Source organism: Cricetulus griseus, assembly GCF_003668045.3.
Source record: "Cricetulus griseus strain 17A/GY chromosome 1 unlocalized genomic scaffold, alternate assembly CriGri-PICRH-1.0 chr1_1, whole genome shotgun sequence".
NCBI classification, from domain to species: Eukaryota; Metazoa; Chordata; class Mammalia; order Rodentia; family Cricetidae; genus Cricetulus; species Cricetulus griseus.
Window position 1 is genome coordinate 83,268,737 of NW_023276807.1, and position 20,600 is coordinate 83,289,336.

General features: G+C 42.7%; 2 protein-coding genes across 7 annotated transcripts in view; one reads left to right on the forward strand and one right to left on the reverse strand.

The window, feature by feature from the left end:
- The first annotated feature begins 1,847 nt into the window (after positions 1–1,847).
- Positions 1,848–11,621, forward strand: Ahsa2p. Of its 3 annotated transcripts, none has more exons than XM_027388019.2 (9): positions 1,848–2,060; positions 2,976–3,166; positions 6,319–6,404; positions 8,020–8,134; positions 9,099–9,187; positions 9,946–10,059; positions 10,352–10,453; positions 10,954–11,005; positions 11,110–11,621. In XM_027388019.2, the coding sequence occupies exons 1-9, from the start codon at positions 1,981–1,983 to the stop codon at positions 11,280–11,282; spliced, it is 1,002 nt and encodes a 333-aa protein (XP_027243820.1). In that variant the 5' UTR covers positions 1,848–1,980; the 3' UTR covers positions 11,283–11,621. The 3 variants fall into 3 exon arrangements, with proteins under 3 accessions (XP_027243820.1, XP_027243821.1, XP_027243822.1); XM_027388020.2 differs by having other exon boundaries at positions 1,849–2,060; positions 9,952–10,059; XM_027388021.2 differs by having other exon boundaries at positions 1,903–2,060; positions 2,981–3,166.
- Positions 11,622–11,875: 254 nt separating this feature from the next.
- The window catches only part of Usp34 (ubiquitin specific peptidase 34), a 185,301-nt gene continuing 176,576 nt past the window's right edge, over positions 11,876–20,600 (reverse strand). For all 4 annotated transcript variants that reach the window (XM_027388016.2, XM_027388017.2, XM_027388015.2 and 1 more), the window contains 5 exons: positions 15,768–15,847; positions 14,669–14,809; positions 14,402–14,545; positions 13,342–13,501; positions 11,876–13,106 (listed from right to left, as the gene is read on the reverse strand). In XM_027388016.2, coding sequence (XP_027243817.1) covers positions 12,499–13,106; positions 13,342–13,501; positions 14,402–14,545; positions 14,669–14,809; positions 15,768–15,847 — 1,133 coding nt within the window. In that variant the 3' untranslated portion in view covers positions 11,876–12,498. The remainder of the gene's footprint in view (positions 13,107–13,341; positions 13,502–14,401; positions 14,546–14,668; positions 14,810–15,767; positions 15,848–20,600) is intronic.

Genomic DNA, 20,600 nt, shown 5'->3' on the forward strand with positions numbered 1-20,600 from the left:
TACAAATTGTTATTGTTTTCAAAACAACATATCGAACTTGCTTCTTTATTAGAATGTAGTTACCTTTTCACACTAGTAATTAAAAAAACAAGACCCAGATTATATACAATAATACATGTGCATATATATGTATATGCTCAATGACATTATCCCATCCCTGGGGCCCACATGGTGGAAGCAAAGACCCAACTCTAGAAGTTGTCTTCTGATCTCCACACCTGTGCTTTGGCCTGTGGGTGAGCAAACAAACACACAATAAATAAACAAAACATTAAAACATTAAAAGAAATTTAAAAGTGCAAACAATTAGCAAGGTCATGTTCTGGACAAGAAGGACAAGAACGACAGGTCAGTTCTTTACTCAGAACAATTAAGTTTGAGGACACTTCCCCTTTGCCTCCAGCCAGCATCCAGCCGGGCTCATCTGCCTTCCACCTTCCATGTCATGGAAACATCAGTCTGCAGCCCAGGTCTCATATCTGTAGCCACAACGCTTTGCTCCCACTTGATCCGATATCTTCAGGCTCACTGTCATGTAAGGGTTTTTTGTATCTTTTTCATTACCAGCTTCTTGAAAATAAAGAAAAACTTCAATTAACTCTGGACAATTTGAAATTTCTTTAGAGTCTCAAATATTGTCAGTCTGTAAATGTACCTTTTTGTTCACTGGCTATTGGTCCAGGACTTTTTCTACCACAATTTTTTTCAGGGTCTGCCTTTCCCACTTTTTTACCCTTTCCATTGCGTTTCTTTCCCATTTTTGCAATGTAGTTTTATTGGAGCCCATTGTTTGGATCGCAGATCTGAAGAGCACTTCAGTGGTCCAGTGGTCTGTGTACCTCTAGCTAGAGTCACCCTCATTTTAGTGAATTTATTTCCATTGTACAGTTTTGAAGTTTATGTATTTTAGTGATTATAGCAGCCTATGGCCTCAGAAGTCTTATTTTCTGTCAGGTTCAAATGATTACCTAAACCTTCTCATGTAATGTTTTATTAGGAGTAATCAGAACTGGATAAAAAGTAAGCGAGCAAAGTGTCTGCCAATCACCCCCAGAGTCTCGGATGCCTCTGTCAGCTGTGCCTTTGGTAGGATCAGGTGAATTCGTTTTGATTTGGGAATCACAGCGTTGCTTTAGCTGTTTGAGTGTTGTAACTTCTTGAAGAACACATTGAAATGCAGTAGCTCCAACTAGCAGCAGACTGGCATGGGTACAGCACAGCTAGGTCCTTCCCAACCTCCCTTTGAACTACCTATTTTCTTTGCTAAATAAATCTCCTAATTAACACTTTCCAGATGGTTGTTGCAGTTTTTGCTAGACGGTGAAAAGAATTAATAAACCCTATTGTAACTGTATCAAGCCACAATCGCATGCGCTTGCAAGCACAATCCTTGTCGGTCTCTATAGGAGTACTGCATGAATAAAGTTAAATATTCCTTCAGTCCACGCGCCGGGTTTAAAGAACTGCGCAACTCGCTCGCTGCCCACGCGCCTTCTCGGAATAGGGAAAACCAGCGCTGCTGGGAGCCCTGGGCGGAGTCTCGGCCGTCCGTGGGCAGTCCAGGCCGGAAGCCACCCTCGGCTGCAGGAACTGGCTGCACCAGTGAGTAGCGAGCTGCGGAGCGGTCCAGGGGGTCGGAGCCCTAGTGGAGGAACCCAGCCAGGGCCGGGCGGAGCCTTAGGGAGGGGGCGGGGCTAAATCCGGGGAGGAGCGGGGCAGAGTCCGGAGGTGTGGCATATTGGGGGCGTAACAGGGCCCGGGGCGGAGCAGTCAGGGGGCGGAGTCGATGCGGGGCGGAGCGGGCGGCAGGGACCGGGCAGCCGGGAGCAGGGGGTGGGGCAGGCGGCAGACGGAGCGGTCCGGGGCGGGGACTTCTGGCACTTTCTGGGACCTGCGAGCGTGTAGCTCGCAGACCTTCAGGCCGGAAACCCGCACGTACCCGCTACCCCGGCCCTCGTCGTCTGCGCCGCTCGCGCCGCCATGGCCAAGTGGGGCCAGGGGGACCCGCGCTGGATCGTGGAGGAGCGGGAGGACGGGACCAACGTGAACAACTGGCACTGGTGCGGCGGGCGGCGGCTGGGCCCCGGGCGCGGCGGGCGGGCGGGCGGGCTCCTGGGAGGGCCGCGCGGCGCCGCAGCACGCCTGCCCTTGCCGGGAGACGGTTCGTAACTGCCTTGGCCCTCCGGCTTCAGCCTCCTTCTGAAAGTTGGGCCAAGCCCCGTGAGGGACTTCTGCCTCACCCCCACATCTGTGCCTCGGTAGCCCCTCACAAGGCCCTCCTTGGGCTTGAGCTGCGTAGTGCGCGTGCGTGTGCCGAGGGATGGATCCGTGTGCAGTTGGAAGGGCAGGGACTTGGATCTCACTTTCTTTGCTTTGTCTCAGTTTGCACTAGATACCTGCCCCCTTTGTGTCTGGAATACCGAGAGATGTCTGCCTCTCAGGCGGGCGTTGGGGAAAGCTGAAGCAATTCCAAGGGCAGAGCCTGGTCCGCACCATTAGATGACTTGGCTGTCCTGAAAGAATGGTGTCCAGTGTTCTAGGTTGGGTTTGGTGACTAGGACACTGACTTCTGACAGCCGCTCTCTATCCCTTCAGATGGGAGCATTAAGGAAAGTGCATAAGATAAACCAAATATGGAAAGGCTCAATAATTGATATTGTGGTTAAGATTATTTAAATGACTACCACCGTTACAGATGGCCTCACACCACAGGAATGTGGGTGAGATTGCTGGATTCTCCTTCCCGTGGCCATTGTTTTTATGATTGCCCATTATTGTATGATTAATAATAGTTTTTTAAGAAACTGAGCAGTGGGCTTAGATGATGCTTAGTAGAAACTTAGTCGGAGAAGCACATTTGCAAGCAGGAGTTTGTGTGAGTAACAGTGCTCACCTGGGGTAGGTCAGGATGGCATGTGGCTGGGCAGATGGAGGCCAGCCGGGTCATTCACTCGTGTCTTTCTGTTCTCTGGCAGGACAGAGCGGGATGCCACCGTTTGGTCCAAGGGGAAGCTCCGAGAGCTCCTGGTTGGCATTGCTATGGAGAATGAGACTGGCCGATGTGAGATCAGTGAGTTGAAGCAGGTGGAAGGTGAGGCTTCTTGTAGCAGCCGCAAAGGAAAGCTTATTTTCTTCTATGAGTGGAACATCAAGCTGGCCTGGAAAGGTAATGGGGCCCTGGCAAGAGGCAGGCTGGGCAGTTTTTCCATTTAGTTAGCAGTAGTAGTTGTTGATATTCTTGGAGTTGCTGGGTCCTGAAACTGCTTCTCCCAGCAACCTAATTGGTTGAAGGGCAGTGCTCTCAGCTGAACCCTGTTTTACCAGCAGCTGTGACTAGGGCTTCATGGAGCTGTTGCCTGGAGGTACCCTTCCTCCACAGATGCCTGGCTCCCTCAAAAATTTTTAGTTACTTAAAAAGTTAAAATTGTCTGTGTGCACACAGACTTGTGTGCCACAGCACATGTATAGAAGGCAAACAACTTGGAAAATTCTGTTTTTCTACCATGCTGTTTCTAAAGATTGAAGATTTTAGCAGGATTGGTAGCAAGTGCTTTTACACACTGTGCCTCCTTGCTAACCCTCCTTTGGGTCTTTTATAACACTGTATATATGTATGTATGTAAAGTTGGAGCATTGTGCCATGGTGGATAAATGAGGTCCAAGGACACATTGGTGGAGTTGGCTCTTTTCTTCATCTTTGTCTGGGTTCCGGGAATTGAATTCAAGTCACCAGGCTCCAGCAGCAAGCTCCTTTACCCACTGAGCCATCTTGCCAGCCCTCCCCTGGGGTCTTTAGCCTAAGTTTTGCTCTGTAGACTTGCCTATGACAATTCATGACGATAAGTAAAGCTCCCTGCTCTGCTTTCATTTCAGGGTTTCATTCCATGCTGTACCATGTTTCAGTATGCTATGCTTTTTATATCCATTGTGTGGCTAGACCACATTTTGTCTTTTTACCAATGGAGACATTTCTGTTAGTGATTTTCTTGTCTTCGCCAAATTCTCCGATGGCACTTAACTTTTGGCTCAATACTTATAGGAATGACCAAGGATCAGACCCAGGGCAGGGAGAGGACAAAAAGAGAGACCCGGTTATGGAAGACTGCATTGTGTTAAACAGTTGGGTCTCTGCTCTTGAGTTGGTTCCTTTCTGGGTAGTTTGTGTTCGATAAAAGCCCAGCCTCTGATGTCATTGTACAGGAGTCGAGGTGTTCAAACATCAAAGCAGTCCCAGAAAATTCCCTGCAAGTTAAAGCTAGCCTGAGCTACATAGATATACTTCATAAAAGCCAAGAGCTTGGGATGTAGCTTGGGATGGAATGTTTACCTAGTGTGCAGAAGGCTCTAAGTTAGCTCTTAAGGGACTTGCACACGCACATGCATTCAAGCACTCTTACCCCTGACTATGAGTAGACCTATCCCTCCAATTGGGAGTTGCCCTCACTTGCTTTCTTTGGCTGCTGCTCGCTGGATTGTAGCAGGACTCTGGAGAACCTCATGCATGGCCTGTATGTTTTCATTTCCCTTGGCCCAAACAACCACTTTTTTGCATGACAAGAAAATAGATTCCCCAGACCCAAGATGGGAAAGAAACATTTACTGCTGCCATGAAAACAGTCTTTCAGGGAGGAAGCTACAAGAGTGAGAAGGGAAGAAAAGGAAGGATGCGGAGGTCATGAGGAAGTAGAAATTTTGAGTCAGGTGTAGATTAGAAGAAAGGACATATGATAGGATTTTAGTTGGGGGGGTGGTAGAGGAGGTAGGGAGGGAGAAGGGAACTGGGATCGTCATGTAATTCAATCTTGTTTGTAATTCAAATATGTAAAAAACTAAAAAAAAAAAAAAAAAGTCTTTCAGGTAGAATAAGCATCTTGAAGGTCCCTCTGAAGAGGCCATCATGGAGCTGAATCTGACAATTGGTGTTCCTGTTGTCTATGTGTGGGACAAGACATTGAAGCCCATCATCTCTGGGCAGTTCCTTGGGGATAGGTTGGGAGGGGGGGGGAAGACCAAAATGGGCAAAAAGCCATGGAACCTATGGCTGCTAAGGGCAAGAAGTAACGGCAAGTAGGCAGGCCAGTGTCCTGAGGACCCCGTTCCCCTTATTCTGTTCCTTGGCACCTCCCTTGCAAGTCAACACTGACCACATTCGTGGGTGTCTCAAGTTGAAGCAGTAGATGGGGACCTGGGGCTGACCTTTGCACTTTGGTATTTCTGACTTCTGCATCCATTCCCATCAGGGAGTCTAGTCTAGAGTAGCACTTCTGGAGCCTCCGCTCTCTGTCCAAGCCAAGGGAGGGCTTCTCTGATATTAGAAGGTTTTGCCAGTGTTTGTTTGCTAACACTGTTTGAGGAGGATGGCCAGAGTCTGTGTTTGTTGCCAGTTGGTCTGCACTTTTCTGCAGTTGGGTCCATGTCTCAGGACTTTGTTCTTTCAGTAGATGATGAGTGTGACCTGTGTTGTGCTTTGAAAAATAAACAAGTATTCCAGACCCCAGAAGGTATGAATTCTGGATTAAATTAATGTGTTAGATTTTACAAACAACAAAAACTCCACCCAGCATTTGAAGGTGTCCCATATATGGTCTGGGGCTCAGAAAATCAGTCACTTCTGCTGCCCATGTGGCAGAAAGTCAACTCATAAGGGACTGGAGGGCAGCATGTTGTGGGTGGTAGAGCCCTTTCTTACCTTGTTTTGTGGCAATGAACTGCCTGAGTGTCTCCGTGTGACTGTTTATGAATGTTGTTGCAGTTATATAGCCCTGCCTGTGAGCCTGGTCCTCAAAATGAGGTAAAGTTATGTTAAGTACTCCCCTGCAACACCCCCCCACACCAGTATAATAAGAGTGATGTGCAATTAAAACAAGAGGAAATGTCCAAGTCTAACCAGAAGTTGGCTGCAAGGACTTTTGCCGCTGTGTGTCCTTAAGGACATGGAGGCTTTTGTCTGGGAAGAAATCCAACTTCAAGTCCACACAGACTTTGCCAAGCCATAGCTTTTGAAGCTTTCCATGGTCAGAGCTCACTTTCCCTTTCTGTCCTCATGTCCCTCTCTGCCCACTTGTCACTCTGGTATCTTCTTTTCCTCAAAATAGCCCTTTTTGCTTGACCTGGCAAAGAGCATTGAAAGACAAGAGAAATGAGTGACAGTGACAAAGGTCCTTTAGGGCTGCCAGTTTGAGCACCATGTTGTGTACCACGTAGGCTGATCCATCCACCCTGTCTTGGTTGTTCTCTGATGTGGCCATAACCCTGTAAGGGGGCAGAGGACTTTTCAATAAAACCAGTTATTAATTGTGCCCATTTTGTTCATTTTAGGTACAATTAAAGAATCTGGTGCAAAACACAAGGGATTAATTGAAATACCCAGCCTTTCTGAAGAAAATGAAGTTGATGACACTGAGGTATCTGCTGTTCTCCTTTTTAGTCAAGCTTCTGCTATAGGTGTTGGACACTTGCAAACTACTCACTCGGCTCTGTGGTAGTTGTGACTGTGGAGGTTGTCTGCCACTGCACTGTGGGTGTGTGAGAGGTGGAGCACAGGTGGGAGAGAGGAAGCCTCAGAAGCTTCATACTCCCAGGACCAGGTGTGGTACCTGGGCAAGTACCTGACTGCAGCAGCCTCTGACTTTCTCATCTGTGCAGTTTATCCTCAGGGATGTATTCAGGTTAAATGTGACAAGGCATGTGCTTCAAGTGCTCAGGCCACTTTCGTGGCTTGCTCAATGTGACTTTTTTCCCCTACCCCTCCCCGTTTGGTTTACTGCTTTTTTCTTTTTTAATTTTTTTATTTTTTAAGGAACCAGTTACTGTTTTTGTGGGGTTTTTTGTTTGTTTTTTTGTTTTTGTTTTTGTTTTTGTTTTTTCCGAGACAGGGTTTCTCTGTGTAGCTTTGGAGGCTGTCCTGGAACTTGCTCTGGAGACCAGGCTGGTCTGGAACTCACAGCGATCCACCTGCCTTTGCCTCCCGAATGCTGGGATTAAAGGCATGTGTGCCACCAACGCCCGGCGAACCAGTTACTTTTGACTGGCTGGCTTTCTTGTCTCCTTAAGAGGAGCCAGCTTGTTCCTATGCCCACTCTGACTCTTCACATTGTCTCTGGGGGGCAAGACCGTTGTACAGCAGCTGTAATTTCCAAAGCTGGACACTGACAAAAGCTGTGTCTAAATATTTCTCAGGTCTTGTAAAGTGGGCCTGTCTCAGACATACCTTGAGATTTAGCTTGCTGTACTTGGTTGCTGTAGTTTCACCACATAGAGCTCATCAGCACATCAACAGTGCAATGTCCTAAAGATCTTCTAAAGATCTGTCTTGCAGTAGCATGCGGCCGAGTAAATGTCAAAATCAGATGCAGCCCAGCCCAGAATCATTGGGACCACTTGCATCCCTGTCTCCTTTGAGTTATTCTCCTCTTCCATAGCTTATTTTTCTCTCTGCCAAGAATATGGGAACTTGATTTGATTCTTCTGGATGGTGGCTTTGGGTTTGTAGACCAGCACTGTTAGTATAAATGCCACATAATGTAATTTATCTAGTAGCCACATTAAAAATCAGATAAAATAATTAAAATTTTTAATCCAGTAGAGAGTAAATATGTTTTAACATATAATTAACCAACAATTGATGAGGTACTTTACCCTTTTTTTCTTCTTCTTCTTCTTCAGTATTTGGAATCTGGTGTATTAGTTTTTACAGCATAGTTCAGACCAGGCACTTGTAAAATGCTCAGCCACAGATGAGCTGCCATACTAGACCCTCTCTAGATAAAGCTATAAGCAATTTAACTCCCGTACTTAGACAATTTTAAAGCAAGTTAAATGGTTCATCTTCTATTCAGTCCATTCACAACGTGGCTGTCAGTGCTGACCTCAACAATTCTTAGCTCCTCTGTGACCATGAAGTAGCCTGTGTTTCTTGAACCACTTCTGCCACCCACAGTTCGATTATCAGTAGGATCCAATGTTGGAAGAATACATTCAACCAATTTTTTCTTAGGTTTTTATTTTTCTGATTTGTAGGTGAACGTGAGTAAAAAGAAAGGAGATGGGGATATACTGAAGGATCTTATGAAAACTACAGGCACCGCCAAGGTCAGGGAGGCCCTTGGAGAGTACCTGAAGGCACTTAAGACGGGTAAAGGCGGCATCCCTTGTGAACCACAGGGTCCCTTGCTGTTTACCCAAGTTATGTTCTGCATGAGGGCTGGATTCCCAAGGCAGGCTCCTGAAACATCTTTAGACTGCAGAATAAGTTGTAGTCTGGGTGTTGAAAGCTCGTTGTGGGTAAGACTGTAATAACTGCCACTTGTTTCCTGAGTGGCACACTTAAAAGTCTCAGCACAGGGAAGCTGAGGTATGAGGATTGCTGCAGGTTTGGGGCTAGTTTGATCCTATTTAAAAAGAAACAAATGCACTCTCCTCTCCAATGGAGTAGTTCTTGTGTGATTACTTGTTTAATATCTGTCTTGGCTGCTAGACTATATGCTCCATGAGGGTATGGAAGGTATCTCTCTTGTTCACTGCTGTATCTCTAGCACAATGCCTGGCACATAGTAAGTGCTCAATAAATCTTAGCTGAGTGAATGAATATATGAACAAAAGTGACCACAGATAATACAGGTATCTATAACACCTAGATAACATCTAGGCTGTTGTCATTTTCTCAAATTAAGAGTTGATAGCCTGGCAGAGTGGCCAGGAGGGCCTTCTCTGCAACTTGCTGTCCTTGAAGCTTGCTCATTTGAGTGTCCAGGGGTTCACACACATGAGTTTAGGGTCACCACTCTTCCTACAAGACCTCCCAGGCATGAAGACCGAGTGAGAGTAAGCTTTGTAAGGGTAATGGAGAGATGAGGACCATAAGCTATTAATAATCATGTACAACCTAGTTGTTTAGAAAACAACTTGTGAAAAATAAGCATTTTAAAGGAATATGCTAAAGCAAGGCACTGAAACAAAGAATAAAGGGCCTTCGCTTATAAATAAGCATCAGTAATATATGTAAAAACAGTTATTTTCAAGACCTCAAAATGTTCTTTTGAAAAATACCAGTTTAGATAAAGGAAATAATGCTAATAAAATTTCCTATTTCCTTGTAGAATTTACAACAGGAATGATTTTACCAACAAAAGCTATAGCAACCCAGGAGCTGACTGTTGAGAGGAAAGTGACTGGAAACCCTTTGCAGGTATGAGCCGATGGCTAGTGTGTCATCAGGGAGGACACCTCCAGTTAGTTTCCATACAACCTTTTGATGGTACTGGGTTGCAGATGAGGAAAGGGTGTTGACTACTTATTTCTCCTTGAGATTAATGCTGATGTCATTTTGTGGAATAACAAAATGCAACTTTTTTGTGCCAGTTTGAGGACTGTTAGATGCTGGACATGCTCCCTACCACAGAACTCACCTTTAGCCTGAGGTTCCAATGCTTGATGAATGAGAAAACTAAACAGGCCTTGCACTTCATTGGTTGACAGACTAGACACATGGTCATCTTCCTCCTTCAGAGTTCTGACTGCTGGGAGCAGAGGTGTGAGCCATCGTAGCCAGCAAAAGCAAGTGACATTGAGGCTCACATAGCATGGTGGAAGAATGTTCTGCCTTGAATTTGGGATTGTAGAGTCTAGATGTTCTTTTCAGAATTAGGGAACAGGAATGTATGCATGGAATTAACCCCTTAAAGTCTGGTCATCTTTCATCCTGTTGTCATGCCAGTCTAAATAAGCTCAGAGGTGTTTAGCTAGAGCCTTGAAATGGAATGGAGGTGAAGTTCTCATAGAAACAAGCTGTTTGTAGAGGAAAAGCCACCGCTGCTGGAATAAAGAACGCTAATGTTGTTATGTGAGTGGAGGGCAGCAGTGTGCAACCTGTAGGATTGACCTTTAGGTCCTGTCCTTTTCTTCTGGTGTGCTCACCATCCTCTTGAACCTCTTTTTCATCTTGAGGTGCAGGCTTCTCCAGTGGCACTGGGTGTAAGGATTCCCACTGTAGCTTTGCACTTGACGGAGCTGTTTGACACGACAGTAGAACAGCTGTACAGTATCTTCACTGTGAAAGATGTAAGTAAAGCCCTAAGCTACTCTACCATACATTGCAAAGAAAAGAACAGAGTGTTTTTGAAGGAAGGGCTTCAGGGAAACTTGAAGGGACGATGGCCCCTTGTGGTGGACTGTATCAGCAGTTGGGGGAATCTATGTTTCCCTAAAGAAGAAAGCTTTGATGTCCAACAAAATTCAAACAAACCACACTGTTGCTGAAACACTGGCCTGGCATGGAAGGCTGGTATACTCCCCACCACATGCACAGGGTGACAGCATGTGCTGGAATAATGTGTCTGTTTTGTTTGGCTAGTTGGTGCAAAAATTTTCCAAATCTCCTGCTGTATTAGAAGCTGAAAAGGGAGGGAAATTCCAAATGTTTGATGGGAACATCACTGGAGAATATGTGGAACTGGTAAGTAACTACAAGGTTACGTTACAGTGGTGACCTGGGGTGATGGCTGCTCCTTTCCACTCGTGTTATTTCTTAACTTGTTTTAAAGGTTTTGATGAGTTCAGTCTCAAGATTCTTTTAATAAGGTTCATTGTGGAAAAGAAATGTTATATACTGTGTCTATAAAATGATAAGGACTAAGGCTTACTTTGACAGTAATTCTTCAAAAAGCAGCTTAACACTTCCTATTCTGCTTCACATTGTTTTGGAGACTTTACGTTCTGCTGCTTCCAGCACTCTATGTCATTAGGGTCCAAGCTGCCAGATATCACTGGCCTTTCCAGTCAGCTCTGCAGTTACCATAGCTTTGTCCTTGGTATTAATGTTGCCAAGGATATTGGAGAACATTAGCATGTAAACTGGAAGACAGGATTGTATTTATTGGTTCTAGTATTAACTTGGAAAAGGGGTAGTTTCTTCTGTTGTATTGTGAAAAGTTTCAATAATGTCTTTGTTTTCAGTTAACGAATAGGAAGATCATCATGAAGTGGAGATGCAGGAACTGGCCAGAAGGTATGTTAGATGCAGTTTATATATGCAAGCCCAGCAAACTAAAGCTGGTATGGACAGTTTCTTCTTCCTGATGCCATAATAAGGCTCCTGGTTTTTCCCCCCAGAACACTATGCAACAGTTGCATTGAATTTTGTGCCTGCTCCAGGGCAAACGGAATTACAATTGGACTGTAAAGGAGTTCCTGTCTGTAAAGAAGAGAATACAAAATTCTGTTGGCAGAAGCAGCACTTTGAAGAAATAAAAGGTCTACTTCAGCTCACCACCCAGAATGCTTGAACTAGTTAGGTTTTATAAGGACATCCTTTTTGTAAGCTGAAACCTGTCCTATTGCCTCTTCTTTCTTCCTCAAAAAGTCCCCTCCCCCGCAAGGTCCCTAATTTATTTTATACTGGATGAAATTCATGAAACGACAAAATTTAAAAGCATTGCTTGAAGCATTCTAGACACTGCACTTCATAAAATCAGGTGTTATCTCACCTTCCATGGGTGTTCCTCTCTGGAAAGTAGGTGAAGTCCAGTTCCCTGAGCTAAGGCTGGTCACAACACGCTACTTCATTGCTAGTTGATTTAAGCTGAAGACAAATAAATGGCATGTTACACTATTCTTTTATTTTACTTCAGTTTTCAGGGTGTAGTTCTTAGGAGTGTTGTGGTGAGGGCTAGGTGGCTGCATTGTCACACTTCTCTGGCTCTTCTTGGTGGCTTCAAAGCACTCAGACACTTTGGGATGGAGAAATGAGACATCCACATGGTAAGTTATTTTTTGGACTGCTGGGGACTTCTCAAACAGCAGAATGGCCATGTCCTTTCTCCCTTCAGTCTGCTTACTGCTGTCATCCGAGGAAACTGAAACAACTTACGTAACAAAGGAAAGTCATCACAGTCAGTTTAATTAAGTACACAGAACAGAGTCAGTCATTTCAATAAAAATAAAACAGTTATTTTTACATCAAGTGTGCTTTATTTCCTCCACAGGTATTCTGTTAAATAAAGCACCATTTATATACTGCCAGGCCACAGCTAAAGAGGATTCTTTACAGAATCAAATTTCTTGTGGTTGTTCCGTATACAAGTAAACTTAATTTTGATAATAAGAACCACAGCGATCAGAGGCAATCTGCCTCTCTTATTTTAAGGTACAAAACTGGCACAGAGGACACCATATTATACACAGTAAAAATGCTGTAAGTTTAAATTACGTTGTACAGGGTCAGAGCCCTGATTCTCCCAGAAAGCCATATTAAATGAAAGCCACTACAGTGAACTCTTAATTACATAAAACATATCCATTATCTGATTGCCCTTTAGAAAGTATACAGAAGATGCAAATTTTTTCATCTGGAGTTCTGCCTGACCAAGAATTAAGCCTATAAATCTATCTTGCCATTCAAGCAGAGAGCACTGGACAAACTGAAGCACAAAACAAATAAGCAAAATTTAGACAAACGGCATGGGGGAGGGGCACTTGAAAGTAGACATGCCACATCTAATGTCAAGAAGCAGCTTGATTTCCTTTGCCAGATATCCTTGTGACCACATGGATTGTTGATTCAATGGTCCTACACAGGGTATCTAAAATGTCGTGTTGCTGCATGTGACTAAAGAGGCCTCTGGAATGGCCACAACTGAGTGATAAAGCAGCCTCGGGGTCCTGGGAGGACAAAGCTTGACCGTCACAGCTTCTCAAATCAGCTAAGTCAGACAGAACTGCGGAGATGGAAGTAGAAGGGAATTCGGATTCGTCTTCAGCTAGTGTAGTATCCTTGGAACAGTGAAGGTCTTTAAACTCTTTACAGTCATCAAACCTGCCACTGGTAGACTGCTCCTCTGCATGCTGTGACCGGATATGTGACCCGTCTTCTGAAAATGAAGATGGGCCTTCCATCCGATACTCTTTGACAGAGCCATTTTCGGGGGAAGGAAGGTCTTGCTCGGTCCCTGGATCAATAATGGATGAGTCTCTTGTCTCATTGTCTGAGGTGCTAGTGGGCGTCAGGACTTCCCTGGTATCTGCTTTTATGTCGCCAATGCAGCTGTCTACAGTGTGCTCTTCATCACTGCTCACTCGCCTTCTTTTAACAGGAGTTGCCCCTTCATCATCTGTGGGGAAAAAAGTATATTAAAAACAGAATCTTCTTTAAAAGATTAAAACCCTACTGGGGCAATTGTGAGGGAAGCCAGTTTTGTTTTGACCCCCCCCCCTTTTTTTTGGTAGTGCTGGAGGTCAAAACTGAGTGCTCGCAATACTAGGCAAGAGCAACCACTGATGAATACCTCCAGCTTGTCTTCATCCTCAGTCCCAGCCCCAGCCGATGACTTAGTTGACAAAGCTAACCTTTAGTTTTTCTTTCTTTGGCTTCTTGATCTTGGAGTGAGTTTCTCTGCTGCAGACAAGTCCTACACTTGCTTAAAAGCTCTTGCAGAGTTGGGATCAGAGCTGGGTTTAACTGTTTGGGAGTGTGTACTGACAGGAGCAAAGCAAGTGCCCTCAGGTCCTACAAAAACCCAGATAGTAAGAGTTCAAAGCCTGAAGGCAACATTTAAACAAAACTTCACAGGTAAATGAACATGTTTACTTCCTCGGAATTTACTACTCTGGTTTCTCTGGCAATGTGGAATAATGCTAAACCCAGCATTAGGACATTACAGTATTCTATCAGTTGAATCAGTTATACCATTGTTTTGTGCCTATGTCAAGTAGGCCAGAGTAAAGACTCTTAAAACAGAAACCAAATAATGCAGCTTAGGCATAAATAGTGATTTCAAATTTCTCAAGCTTAGCTCTGGTGTTCTGAACAAGAAAGAAAAAGGAATGCTGGTTAGTTTTCTGAGCATCTTTATAGTTGGGGGCTGCTGCTGAATGACAGTCCGCATGTTTCCATTCTATGGCTATTATACAATCTACACAAATCGGCATACTTTATAGTCTTAGTTGCCTTTATAATCCTAAGTGATTGTTCTGATAACTTGGGATCCATAGACAATACAATTATCAGAAATTTCAATGCACATGTAAGCAGAGATAAAGGGACTTATTTTTGTTTTTTGATAGTGTCAGACCTCTCTGGCCCTGGCTGGCTTGGAACTCATGTTCCAAAGCTAGTCTACCAATTTGCCAGTGGTCTTCCTGCCACTGCTTCTCAAAATGCTGTGATTATAGGTGTGTGCCACTATTCTTACTGGTCTTGTTGCCCTTAACATACTGAATGCCATTTGGTCACACATGGTCTCAATAATGTAAAGTGTGTGCTTTCGGTGTACATAGCACAGTGAACAGTTAATTAAAATAGTTTTTCTCATCCTTTAAACAGAAAAGTCTTGTATTTGGCCTCTGTTTAACTATTATCAAGACTTGATTTTAAGGTGAGTTTTGAACTTCTTGGCACAGTTCTTACCCCATTTAAAGAAGCACTTGCTTTTGAAATTTCAACGCGGTTGGTGAAATCAGATTGTAGATTTTGATATTGATTTATCAAGTTTGTGATAAGGGTGCTGATCAAATTGGCACAGTTTGCTTCTGAAAACACTTGACTTTGAACCTAGAAAAGAACACATGTCCGTGCATGCGTGCATATGCAAAATAAGTCGTAACATTCAAGACCAACATAATAAGCACACATTAATTAAGCAGAAATGACATTTCAGAAGAACTACATACATACCTTTAGAAGGAAATGTGTCATGAATGTATAGACAATATTGTTATTTAGAAAAGTCCTTTCATCCATCAGGATACATTTAATATACTCTGCAAAAACAGGATCTTCACACAGAAGCTTGATGCAGTTTTTTGACATAGAGGACTAAAGTGGGGAAAAGGACAGTGTTCAGTGATAGGTGGAACTGTAGCAATTTGCTAGAGGAAGACAAGCAAAACAATGTTTTGTGTTTGTAGTAATAGTTCAGAAATTTTCTTCAGAAATAATAAGTAATACTACAGAAAACTAACATTCTTGAAGGAACAGATGATGATGCTATATACAGTCTTATAGTTTGGGGCAGGAAATAACCATTATGGTACAGCATGGTGAACAGATGCGACCAGAAGGAAATGGAATAGTTTATATATTTGGGGGTACCCTTTAGGCCATATTCAAGGACTGAGACAAACTTTAGGTTAGACTAATCTGGCTACCTTCTTCACAAATCCTTCAGCATCTTAACTGGCATTAAAGACTTCCATTATCTATTTATTTATTTTTAAAAGGGGTCCTGTTTAAGAAAAAGAAGAAGAAGGGACCTGGTTATATAGCTCAGGCTGGCTTTGAATTTGGGGCTATCCTCCTGCTCCAGCATACTATACCTGGCTGGAGATGACTCTCTGAAACTCGAAGAGGGTGAAGTAGCCTTTCCTGTTCAATTTGGTTTTAGCTAAAATTGTCCTGTTCTTGGTGAGACTGATGGTAGAAAACATGGGCAGAGTTGAAGGCCAAGCAGCACAGTTTCTGCTAGGGATGTCAGTGTGAAAAGGGAAAGACCCATTGGGTGGAGAGAGCTGGGAGGCTATGAGCTTGCTTCCTCTATTATCTCTGGGTTTCAGATTTTCCCAGAAACTGCTGCTACTGAGTCGTGGATAAGAAATCCAACATAAATAGCTTATTTGAGCTTGAGTTGGAATAAAATTCCAGCAGGCAGTACTTCCCTTAATTCTACAACATTTCCAATTTCTAGCCAATTAGTTTTCAACCAGTTGTTCTAAAAATTCCCCGGATTTGGTTGGATGAAATCAGAGACCAATGATGTAAAAACCACTTGCTTTACCTGAGTCTGACATAGCTCAGTCCAAAGTTTGGGAAACAGTGCAAGATGAAGTGGCAAGCCTTCATAGGCAACCAGGACACCTAATATTTGAAAGAAAAAAAAAATCAGAGTAGGTTATAAGTTATACTGCTTAGTTACTGAACAGCAGGTACAACACTGTTAGCTACCTCTGGTTTTAAATGCATCTTGTCTGTATTCTTAGAAACTTACAACACTTACAAGAGAACTCATTGCAATGTTTTAAGCATTGCAGAAACTGATAATGTGGAATTGTGAATTTATTTATATACCCTGTATATTTTATTATTTTATATTTTATTATTTATATACCCTTTATATTCCCAGAAGGATCTAAGACAACTTCAACCAGCTCTTTATTTTTGAGTACTGGAACTTATCTGGGAAGATTAAAGTAAATGTGAGGGGTTTCAAAGTTTTCTTGGACATTAGAAAATTTCCTAGGTTTGCTACATTTCAGAAAGGTGGGAGAGGAGTTGAGAACTACATTCTAAAGCACCCCATTTCTTCCCCTTGTTTTCTCTGTGTATACTGAAGTAAACACTGCTGAGTCTACTCTACTACTGTCTTCTTGATTGTCCTCAGGATCTTGTGGGTAGATCAGATTTGGGACTGTGAATGCTGTTAGCACTCTGTGCCTTGTGTGCATTATCCTGGGGTTTGAAACCAGGTGTGCAGACACATAAGCTAGGTAAGCACTTAACCAGTGAGCTACAGCCCATGTTCTGAAATCTCTAATTTTTAAATGTCAAGGACATTTTCATATGTTCTTCCTTCCCTCTACTCTCCCTGCCTCTCTTACAGAAGCTGCAATGTCAGCAACATAAATGTCCTACTTCTTCATCTCTCTACCTTCAGGAAAAGTAAGACCACAGAGGAGAAATAGAATATAAGCTATCTTCCAGTAAAACAAAAAGTATGGGTTGAGTTGGGAGTTGAGCAAACAGTAAGAGGTCTTATGGCCATCTGATGCCCACTGTAGCTAGTCAAGGCTGTGAAGGCAATGCCAAAGTGGCAGGGACAGCAGCAAATGACCAAGGATGGCTGGATACAAGTAAAACTTAACAAATTTTTTTGAATTGTAACTTTCATGTGTCATAAAACACTATATCCTGATTTTCTTAGTATATAAATATGAAATCAACTCTTAGTAGGTAGCTGTTGGCTTCTTAGGAACTACTAGTAGGTGGGTTATAGTTTGCCAGCTCTTGGCTTTGAGATCTTTAAACAGCAAATCACATACTTTGGGATCTCTTTCAGAATTAAACCTACTAGTTTTGTGCAAAGGACAAGACAATTCTCATCCTTCCTTTATCCCAACCTAATCTGGATGAGGTTGGAAGCATTTATCTGTCATAGCACATATAAACAGACAAGCCATCAAACTGTGCAAACCTCCCCCCCTCCTTTTTCAAGACAGGGTTCCTTTGTGGAACAGCCCTGGCTGTCCTGGAATTCACTCTGTAGACAAGACTGGCCTTGAACTCACAGATTCGCCTGCCTCTGCCAAGTGCTAGGATTAAAGGCATGCACCGCTGCCGCCACCACCCAGTGGGAATAGTTTCTATAGTCACATATTCTTTTTTTGTAACTGGTCATAAAACAAGGGTTGGGAAAATATGATCCTTGTGCCAAGTCTGATGCCACCTGTTTTATGGTTGAGTGAGTTAGGAATAGTTTTTACTTTTTAACTTTGACACCATGGTCTCTTGACACATAGCCCAAGCCAGTCTTAGATCCCACAATCCTCTTGTCTCTGCCTCAGAAGTATGGGATTACAGCTGTTGAACTCCTAGACCTGGAAGCTTACATTTTTAAGGATTGATGAAGAACAAAACATTAAAACAAAGAACAAAAAGCCAAAGAACACATGACCTAGACTGTGTGGCTTGTAAAGTCTGTTACTAGTATCCATCTCTTCAGACTGCCAGTCTCCAGACTGCTGTTCAGATGTAAATTCTCATGGCAAGTCTGTATTACCACTGAAGTTTTTATGAACTTTTTCTTTCTTCAACAGTTGTTCCTCAAAGTAAAATAATCCTTACTTTTCAACAGCTACAAAAACCCAGCATTAATCACTACAAACCAATCCTGAAGATGTCTTTTATGATATAAAACCACTTTATAATTAAGGAGGAGATCCTTCTCCAGCCATCCACAGCAATGAATGGACAAAGGTCCCGAGTTAATGCAGTTAGCTCCGTAAACAATAAAAGATTCTTTGCTTTTGCATCGGAAAAAAAAAATAATAAGGAAAGGAACATTTATTGGCACCTACTGTATTAGGTATGTCAAATAAACACATTAAAATTTCACAGCTTTGAAAAGTATTACTTTAATCCTTATTTCAATTTATTTATTTTTTGGGGGGGAGGGAACAGGAGGATGATTTTTGCTTTTTCCTGAGATGGGTTCTCATGCCCTTGCCTCCAATTCTCAAGTGCTAGGATTACTGATGTGCGCCACCATGCTCAACTTGTTTCCTTTTCTTGAATGAAGATATTAGGCTCAGAGAGTTTTTAATAGTCTCTTAATTCATCTCAAAGCCTGTTACATCTATCCCACACTTACCTAATTCTAACATCTATAATTGTCTCAGTAATCTACATTTACTCAAACCATCTGGTATTCTTTTGTGATCTTCATATTTTATCTGTTTACTTAACATATTTCCCCTGTCACACTTTGTACAGGAGTTCTAGCCCAGGCCTTCAGCATGCTAAGTGGGATACCCTTAACAGTGAACTACTTCCCAGCCTTGTTCCTTTTTAGATTCACTAAGGCTAGTAGCATGTTAGCTTTATTTTAAGCAGTGCAGCATTGAGGAAATTAGTTTGATGTACTATGTAATATAGCAACGAACATTACTGTAGACTGAAGATTCTGCCTGGTCCTGCAGCCATTTAGTCCCAAACAAACATAGAGGCTTATATTAATTATAAACTGTTTGGCATTGGCCACCTCTCTCTTAATTATTAACTCATAACTACTCATCTATGTATCTCCATGTGGTTTTGGCTTACCGGAGAATGCCCAGGTGTCCTACCTTACCAGTGGTAGCTATAGGGAGTCTCTCTGGCAACTCAGTTTCTGTGTTCCTCTTCCCAGCATTCTCCTAATCTGGTAGCCCCACCTACACTTCCTGCCTGGCCACATTCTGCCTATCCATTGGCTGGAACAGCTTTACTCATCAACCAATAAGAGAAACATAGACTCACAGCATACAAAAGGACATCCCCCATCAAACTACCAATCTGAGAATGATAGTTTCCGAAGCTTGCTTATACAGAAAACTCTAGACAACACTATGCCAACCAGGGGTAACTGAAGTCACCTTCCAGTCCATCCAATTCCCTCTCAAGCTGTTTCTCTGGCTAGAAGGCTGTTCCTTCAGAGTTCCAGATTTCTGAACTTTCTTGCATTTTCACAAAGCACTGGGGATGAGTGAGAGACCAAAACTCTCTTAACTCTGCATATTCCTCCTCAATACCTACCTCATTCTTTGGGTACTAAGCACATGGAGAAGCAGTCACCAAGCTCTCAGGTATACTTCTTTATTTTTTCTATTGTGTGTGTCTGTGTGCATTTGTCCAGTGGCATCAGCTAGTGGATAAAGGCCCCATGAGTAATGTTCTACTATAAAATAATCAAGACGCCTTAGGCTATAAATACCAGTATCTGATGGAACTCGTCTTCTAATTGCATTCCCACTAAGTAACCTAATGTAGCTCTCCTTGTAGGTTACGAGAATGTGATGGCCTAACTCTGTACTATTCAATCATCCATGTCAATTCTTCTGGAAATGAACAAATTGGCAAGCAGTTTAAAATTTAAGTTTGTTTATATGTGGTTACTATGTGTAGCACATACGGATTTGCTCCTGGTGGTCTGATAAAGTTAGCTTTGGATCTGCATTAGATGTCGGGGTGGTCTGAAATACATTTACCCTTTGACACCTTTAGGGAAAACAGCCATTTTCAAGTTAATAACTTTATATGCTAAAGAGAAGCAGGAATCAGAGTGTGCCTTCTGTACCATGGATTTATATTTGTTTAATTTAGTCAAATCAGTTTTGGAGGCTGGAGAGATGGCTCAGCAGGTCAGAGCACTTGTTGCTCTTATGGAGGGTTTGATTCCCAGTATCAACATGGTGGCTCACAAACACCTGTAACTCTAGTCCCAGGGCTGTCTTCTGGCTCTCCAGGCATCAGAAACACCCTGGTGCACAGACATATTCAGGCAAATATTCATATTCATAAAATAAAATAAAAAAATCTTAAATAAATCTTTAGTAACTGTGTAGCAACATACCTGGCCTTTCAACAGTTTTAGTTACATGTAATGGCACACTCCCATAATTCCAGCACCACTGCAGTAGCAGCAGCAGCAGCAGGATCTCTGTGAGGCCAGTCTGGTCTACACCATGAGTTTGTTGATAGCCAAACCTACACAGTGAGACCCTGTCATAAAAATATTTTGTTTTGTGTTTTAAGTATGTTATTTGTAAAGAATTTTTTTAACATATTCAGAAAAATTTCATAAATGTGAAATGCTAAAGGTACAAGGCCCTTGTTTTATCATTGAAAGTGAAAATGTAAATGATGATGAAACTTAAGGATTTATTTAACTTTTATATAAGCATCCTATTATTTATTTTGCTCATAAACTCTAGGACCTAAAAAGGGGTTAATTATAGTTTGCCAATACCATTTTTTACATGACTATAAAAAGTTCCAATCACAAGCTGGGCAAGGTGAAGAATCTCTTTAATACCTAACACTAAGAAAGCAATGGAAAGCACATCCCTGAGTTAGA